Source organism: Glycine soja, chromosome 5 (assembly GCF_004193775.1).
Source record: "Glycine soja cultivar W05 chromosome 5, ASM419377v2, whole genome shotgun sequence".
NCBI classification, from domain to species: Eukaryota; Viridiplantae; Streptophyta; class Magnoliopsida; order Fabales; family Fabaceae; genus Glycine; species Glycine soja.
Genome location: NC_041006.1, coordinates 14,702,124 through 14,710,876, shown reverse-complemented (window position 1 = coordinate 14,710,876; position 8,753 = coordinate 14,702,124). Strand labels below are relative to the sequence as shown.

Genomic DNA, 8,753 nt, shown 5'->3' with positions numbered 1-8,753 from the left:
GCTGGTTTATGTCATCATGACATAAGTAAGTATGCATGTGGCTCAACTGATTTCTGATGTCATCTATTGTTTGTAGGGATCGCGCCCACAAGACACCTAGTGGACCCGAAGAAGTCAAACAGGGTCCTGGGGTTTCCAGCTCTGATTACGGGCCTCTATCAGTTCTATAGAGTGCCCGTCGCCCCAGCAAGGTCATCAGGCCCCCTATTAACAGGGCTTTCATCGAAAAGTATTGCGCCCCCAGGCGGGCGCAGGGTGAGGCACCACAGTAGCCTGGGGACGGCCAGCAGCGGGCAACAGACGCACCGCCACCACCTCCAGGGTCCACCTCAGCTCATCTACAAAGACTGGAGCGTTGCCTACGACCCGTGGCCGACCAGCAGGCGACCAAGTCCAAAGCCAAAGGTAAGCAAAAGTACTAGGCTCGTGATCGACAAGTCATCACGTGTTCGGCTCAAGACGTTAAAGACGCGCTACTAGGAGGCAGCCTAGTACCCTTTAAATTTCTACTTGTTATTTGTTCACCTTTGTTTCTTAAGTCATTGTTGGAAACGCCTAGTTGCTCATAATCCTAGGGATTTAAATAAACAAGCATAAACTGGAAAGGTAGTAACACCTCACAAATATATATATATATATATATATATATATATATATGTTTAGGTAGCAAAAGTACCTTGAATATGTATGTATATGTTTAGGTAGCAAAAAACTTTGAATATGTGTGTATATGTTTAGGTAGCAAAAATACTTTGAATATGTATGTATATGTTTAGGTAGCAAAATACCTCATGAAAAAAACAAAAAAAAAAAAAAATAATAAAATTGGTTAGCTAAAAAGCCAACATGCTTTGGAAAGGAAATGAACTTGCCATTTAGAACACAAGGTTTTTGAAAAAAAATGTGTATGCACCTAAAGGGTGAAGGCTGTGAAAATTTTCCCAAAAGCCCAGAATGGACTCGGATGAATGCATGAATTGATAAAAGAGCATGTCTTGGAAACACTGGGTTGACTTAAATAGGAAAAATGAATCATGAGCCCTAGTGTCACATGACCATAAAAACTTGATTCTTGAGTGTCCACATGGGTGCATGCATGACCAATTTTGCATAAAATTTCCAAATCATCATTGTTGCATGTGTGTCATGGAAATAATGTGGGATATCCCCTTTATCCCAGAACCGCTAGCCAAACCAGCACCCTGACATACATCATGTCCGACCAATCTGCAAGCCTTTTGAGCCAAGACCTCAAACCACCATAAACCTTGACCCAGGATGAGAATTTCCATCCCTGCCCTTGGAAGAAGGAATAGTGGGGTGTTAGTCGATGAATACGACTAACTTTTGTGTATAAAACCTGTGTAAATTGTATAAAACTCCTCCAATTTATGGTTGTTTTGTAGTATTGTAATTACTTTTTGTGAAAGACAGGTAATAAATACTTAGTATGTCCATTTTGTGTGTTTAATAATCATTTTCTCTCAATTTCAGGTTAATTACGCAAGTTTGTGAAGTGCTGATTTTCACCCTCTCGCTAAGCCAATATGCTATGGCTTAGCGAGCCATCTGCTAAGCGCAACACTCCTCGGTTGAGTGCAAGGAGGAATCTGGAAGAAGGATGAGCTATGCATTTGCGCTAAGCGAAGGGTCATCCAGCGAAGCGCACCGCTTCAGTCCACCCGCTGAGCGAGAAAAGCACGCGCTAAGCCAAAATCCACTAATGAGCGCTAAGCGGTTCAGAATTGTGCGAAGCGCGCAAGCACGAACAAATCCACCTATTTAAGCCTGAAATCAGATTTTGAGGTTGTTTTGGGGCCTTTTCTTGAAACTTCTGCATGTCTAGGGTTGTCTAGAGAGAGAAAGGTCCAAGTTCCAGAGAGTTTGAGAGATTTTGTTGTGTGAAGACCTGCAGAGAACCGAGCTTGAAAAGGAAGCCGTCCTAAGAACTTGAGATGAGTTTGTGAGTGATTGTGAGGTTCTATGATGCAATCCTACCCTGCAAGGGCATTGGATAGAAGACTCTAAGAGGATTGGGCTAGAGATGCAAGAGAAGGTCCTAGGATTCTTATGAGCCTTAGGGTAGATTTTGGGCCCATGGGCTAAGTATGAGCCCACTTATCTTTGTACATATTAGATTAGGATTTTATTATTTTTGGGCCTTGTATTTAGGGCTCTATAATGTAGGTATGGTACCCTAGAAATGTAGGATTTTTAAACAATTAAAGCAATGAAAAGCACATAAAAGCAAGCTAGGACTCAAAGAGAAACTTAGAATGACTCTAGAGTAGAGTAAAAAAACTAAAATAAAAAGACTCAAGAAACCTCTAGTTTTGGAACTTTTTTTTTCACACTAATTTTAAATTTAAATTTCAGAAATAGGATTGGTATAAAATAGGCACCAATTATAGAACAAATTTTGAACCAACACAACAAGCACACTTCCCTTTCACTTTTTTTTTCCTAGACACTGATTTTTCTGCCAATTTGTGTGATTTTTCTTATTTTTTTTATTTAATCCAAATTGCTTGGTTCTTTTTTCATAATTTTTTTCCAGATGTCTAGAAAATTCAATAAAAATTTCAGCTCAAAAAACGTAGTGACCAATTCCCAGTAATTTATACAAGTTCATATGTTCAAGTTGCCAGCACCAGCGATTTCAACCTAGAAATCAAGAGTAATGTTTATGTTGCTTAAGGCTTGGACAGTTACAATTTGTGTTTGCTTATGCTCAATTATCTTGAATAACACAATTCAAGAGAGCTTAAGACTTATTTTGATTCACAAATCCAACCACAACTCAGCACCACAACTCAACTTCATCATAGGCATCATGTAGGAAACTTAGAAAAAAAAGAGTTCAACAACAAGACTACTTCTAGGAATTGATTTAGAACATGTTATGAACTAAATAACATACATGAATTAGACTCAAAATTCAAAAGATAGGCTAAGAATGACAAGAATACATGAACAAATGTATCTAGAATTCAATCAACAAAATAAAAATTCAACACAAACTTAGAACATAATGTAACAATTACTATGACTAAACATGACTCTAAGACAACATGGATTAAGTGATTTACACTTAGATTTTTGTGTTTTTTTTCTAATCAATATTTTGGGAGAAAATTTAGATCTAAGGTTCCGCACAAGAATATTATGAATGAAAAATGATAGAACCTAAAATCAACACAAAAACATGATTCAAGAGTAGATCTACAAAATTTGAACCATAGAAATGCAAGAACAAGTGTAGATCTAAGATTTAATCGGTTTATTTTTTTTAATCTACTTTAAACAGCACCAAACCACAAGACAATGGAGGATATACATGGAGAATAAGATTAAGAACAAGGAATTAAAGAGAATTCACCGAACAAAAAGATAGAGGAATCAAAAGAACATCACCTAGATGAAAATGCTCTTGATACCACATGATGTAAGCTCCATTGGAGCTTGAAGGCCTAGGATCTTCTTCATCAATGGATTCCTTTGCTTCTTGGAAGATGAATGGCAGCGGAATGGAGAAGGAAGAGAGAGAGGAGACGCCACTTCAAGGAGAAGATGAGTCTAGAAGAAGCTCACCACCATAGGAGGCCATGGATAAGAGCTTGGAGGAAGAAAGAGATGAATGAAGGGAGAGGAAGAGAAGAGCACGAAATTTTGTGCTCTAACAGAGCTCTGAAATTTGAAGTTTAATTTTCAAATGATCAAAGTTCCAAAAAATGCACACACATGACCTCTATTTATAGCCTAAGTGTCACACAAAATTGAAAGGAAATTTGAATTTCAATTCAAATTTCACTTGAATTTGAAATTGAATTTGTGGAGCCCAACTTTGGAGCCAAAATTTTACTAATTATGATTAGTGAATTTTAGTTATGGTTCAGGCCACTAATCCAAGATCAATTCCAAGATTCTCCACTAAGTGTGCTTAGGTGTCATGAGGCGTGTAAAGCATGAAGGACATGCACAAAGTGTGACTATATGATGTGGCAATGGGGTGTAGTAAGCAAATGCTCACCTCCCCCTCTAAAATTTAATTGGATTGGGCTTCTACCAATTCAATTAAGTTTATTTCCCAACACACACATCAAATATTCACTTAATGCATGTGAAATTACAAAACTACCCCTAACACAAAAAACTAGTCTAGGTGCCTTAAAATACAAGGGCTGAAAAATCCTACATTTCTAGGGTACCCTACCTACATTATGGAGCCCTAAATACAAGGCTTAAAAATAATGAAGTCCTAATCTAATATGTACAAAGATAAGTGGACTCATACTTAGCCCATGGGCCTAAAGTCTACCCTAAGGCTCATGAGAACCCTAGGGCCTTCTCTTGCATCTCTGGCCCAATCTTCTTGGAGTCTTCTATCTGATGCCCTTGCGGGGTAGGATTGCATCATTCTAGAGGTGGAGGAGACATCCCCACCACTTGTTTTTCTTCAATCCTTCATCTTTCTTTTCTCTTTGTTGTAAAGGAAGCTTCCCAGTTGTGGAAAGCTAAATCCTCTGTTGGTTCTTCCTTGTAGGTACTTGATGTAAATACCTGTATATTTATTTAATGATGTTTTGTGTGTTCATTGTGCTATCAAAACTTCATTCTACCATGCTTTTGCCTTGATCACGTAGATGCATGTGTTTTTGGGATCATTCAACATTGGAAACTGGTCTAATTCTTAGAACTTGATAGGACAGACCTAGTTTATCGTATTATCACGAGGGATCAGGGTACGTGTCGCAACCTACCCTTTTGCAGGCGAGCGAGGCGAGGCTCACGGGTGCGTTTTCCAAAGGAGGAAAATGCACGGAGTCACCACCAACGTTTATTTGTGGAAAACGTCGGAAAAACCGAAGGAAACCGGTCATAAAGAATATTCCAAGTTCGGGAGTTGTATTTACGTTTGAGGAAGGTATTAACACCTCTTACGTTTGTCTCAACGGACAACAGCCTTATTTTTAGAATTGTGTGAAATTGTGTTACTCTAAATTTTATTTCCTTTTTTATTTTTGAGGTCGACAAAAGCGAGGCTCTTGCTCCTATGTACCCTCCATCAAAGAGGAAATCAGACCTACGTAGTTCTTTTTTTTAAGGGTGAATCAAGTGATTCTTTTTACTTGGAAGGTGGCCATTTTAAGGCGTTGGACCTTAAAAATGATCCTTTTTACTTGGTAAGAAAAACTGGGGTGTTGAATCTTAAAATCCTTTTTTAGTGATTTTTGCGGACGAGCTTGACTTTGCGAGTTGATTTTAGCCTTAGTTTCACTTTAGTTATTTAGTCAATTCAATTAAGAAAGAGAAATCCCAAAGAGAAACGTCCGTTTGATTTTATTTGCTTTATTTTACTAAAAGATATTTTTTTATTATTATATTATTATTTTACCTCTTTTTGGTTTCCAACGTGGTTACGGCGTGACCGAACGATCGGATTTCATTTTAACAGAAACTAAAATCAAACGATCGGTGGAAATTTATTTTATTTTTTGATTAGGTGAGAAAATGACTTAAGTAAATGACCGAAGCACGTCAAAAGGGGGTACGGAAAGTAAACGAAACGAGAATAAAAGTACACGAAACAAATGGGGACCACCACGGGTACATAGAATGAATTGAAAAGTTCGATTTTGGGTATTTACCGGTTGAAGACCGAAGAACAATGAAGAACGAACGATGAATGACGAAGAACGGTTGAAAATCTTCGCGAAATCACCCACGGAAACGTTACGGAAGCGCATCGGCTTGGATTTTCTTCACGAAAACAATTTTCCTCAACAATTTCAAGTGAATACGAAGTGCCAAGAAGGCTGACCCCTTCCTTCTTCACTCTTCCCTCTACTTATAGCAAAATAGGGGAGGAGCTTGCCACCCAGCTCGCCCAGGCGAGCCAGGTTGCTTCCTCCAGAAGCAACCGCCTTCTGGAGGAAGAATCTGGAAGGCCCAAGTGGGCCTAGTTGCTATTTGCACCCCTTTTTTACTAAATACACCCCCTTTGCTTTTTTTGGTGATTCTTTTTCCGTAACGTTATGAAACTTTACGAATTTCGTAACGATACGTGTTTTCTTTCCGTAAGGTTACGAAACCTTACGGATCATGTAATTACTCCTTTTTTAGCTTTCGAAAAGTTACGGAAACTCACAGATTGCGTAACAATACTTCCTTTTGATTTCCGACACGTTCCAGAATTTCACGGATTGCATAATGATGCTTCCTTTTGATTTCCGGCACATCTCGGAACTTCACATATTGTGCAACAAAGGGTGCCAAGTACCTCGAAGCGGTCAATCAAAGGTTGCATGCCATCAAACAATAGTCCCCGGACGAAATTAGGGTATGACAGTACGGTAATCTAGTTGTTGTATGTTTGTCTTGATGCGGTTCTGGTCAAGTTTAGTCCAACAAGAGGAATCTATGGATGATGCTTGATCAGGATTAGGTAAACTATCATCAGGAATCAGGGTTTAGCATTTCAGGAGACACCATAGAACACATGAGCATTGTTAAGTAGAGAATATCCTAATTATGTGACAGACTGCCTAGTTTGTGATGAAGAGCTTGATGACCCAAAAGACAGCTCTGCCGGTCAAGTGGTTCTTGAAGAATTAGAAAAAACTAGACCAACAGAAAAGCCCAAAACAGAATTGAAGACCCTTCCAGTGCATTTAAAGTGTGTATTTTTGGAAGATAATGAGACTAAACCCGTTATAATTAGCAGCTCCTTGCAGAAGGAAGAAGAAGATCAATTGGTGCAGATTCAAAAACGTCGTAAAGCAGCTATTGGTTGGCACATCTGTGATTTAAAAGGAATCAGTCCATCATATTGTATGCACAAGATCAATTTGGAAGCTGATTAAAGGCCCGTGAGACAACCTCAGAGAAGATTGAACCCTATAATGAAAGAAGAAGTAAGAAAAGAAGTGCTCAAGTTACTAGAGGCAGGGCTTATCTATCCAATTTTGGACAGCTCGTGGGTTAGTCCTGTTCAAGTTGTTCCGAAAAAAGGAGGTATGATAGTGGTAAAAAATGATAGAGATGAGCTAATTCCTATAAGAACAGTTACCGGATGGAGAATGTGTATTGATTATAGTAAGCTCAATGAAGCCACAAGGAAAGACCATTACCCGCTTCCCTTCATGGATCAAATGCTTGAGAGACTTGCAGGGCAATCTTTCTACTGTTTCTTGGACGGATACTCAGGCTACAATTAGATTGCAGTAGATCCTCGGCACCAAGAAAAGACAACTTTCACATGCCCCTTCAGTGTATTTGCTTATCGCCGCATGTCGTTCGGTTTATGCAATGCCCCAGCTACGTTCCAGAGATGTATGATGGAAATTTTTGCTGACATGGTAGAGAAATGTATTGAAGTCTTTATGGACAATTTTTCGGTCTTTGGTGCATCTTTTGGAAATTGCCTAGCAAATTTAGAGAAAGTGTTACAGTGTTGTGAAGAATCTAATTTGGTGCTTAACTGGGAAAAATGTCACTTTATGGTTCAAGAAGGTATTGTGCTGGGACACAAGATCTCTAAAAGAGGAATTGAGGTGGATAAAGCAAAATTAGATGTTATTGATAAATTTCCACCCCCAGTTAATGTGAAAGGCACACGGAGTTTTTTAGGTCATGTTGGATTCTATCGACGATTCATTAAAGACTTCTCCAAAATTGCTAAACCCTTAAGCAATTTGCTGAATAAGGATGTTATGTTTATGTTTAATGAAGAATGTTTAGAAGCCTTTAACACTCTCAAAGCCAAGTTGGTTTCTGCTCCTGTGATTACAGCACCAGACTAGGGACAAGAGTTGCTGAATAAGTTGTTTATGCAGTAGGTGCTGTTCTGGGGCAGCGAAAGGGCAGAATGTTTCATACCATCTATTATGCTAGCAAAGTTTTGAATGATGCTCAGATTAACTATGCCACCACTGAGAAAGAATTGCTAGCAATTGTTTTTACACTTGATAAATTTCGATCTTATCTAGTGGGATCAAAAATAGTGATTTACACTGATCATGTAGCAATTAAATATCTGTTACGCAAAGCTGATTCCAAGCCATGTTTGATCAGATGGATACTATTGCTTCAAGAATTTGATTTAGTCATTAAGGACAAGAAAGGTTTTGAAAATGTGGTAGCAGACTATCCAGATTGGTGAATGAAGATGTCACTTCAAAGGAGGCTAAAATAAAAGACAAATTTCCTGATGAATCTTTATTTTTGATTGTAGGAAGACCTTGGTTTGCTGATATGGCTAATTTCAAGGCAGCATGTGTCATTCCTAAAGACCTTAATTGGCAGCAGAGAAAGAAATTCTTCCATGATGCCCGACATTATGTTTGGGATGATCCACACTTGTTCAAAGTAGGTGCAGATAATCTTCTTCGAAGATGTGTGACAAGTGAGGAGGCCAAGGGCATGTTGTGGCATTGTCACAATTCACCATGTGACGGGCATTATGGCGGAGACAAAATAGTAGCTAAGGTCTTACAATCAAGATTTTTCTAGCTAACACTTTTTAAAGACGCCCATCACCAAGTCTTAAAATGTGACCAATGTCAAAGAATGGGGGGAATTTCCCGAAGGAATGAGATGCCTCTGCAAAACATTATGGAAGTTGAAGTTTTTGATTGCTGGGGTATTGATTTCATGGGTCCATTTCCTTCATCTGTAGGAAATGAATACATATTGGTAGCTGTTGATTATGTGTCTAAATGGGTGGAAGCTATGGCCACTTCAAGAAATGATGC

At 38.7% G+C, this 8,753-nt stretch overlaps 1 protein-coding gene across 1 annotated transcript; it reads left to right on the top strand.

The window, feature by feature from the left end:
• The first annotated feature begins 7,355 nt into the window (after positions 1-7,355).
• LOC114411163 (uncharacterized mitochondrial protein AtMg00860-like) lies at positions 7,356-7,802 on the top strand. The gene has a single exon (XM_028374918.1). It carries the CDS (start codon positions 7,356-7,358, stop codon positions 7,800-7,802), a length of 447 nt encoding a protein of 148 aa, XP_028230719.1.
• Positions 7,803-8,753: the final 951 nt, after the last annotated feature.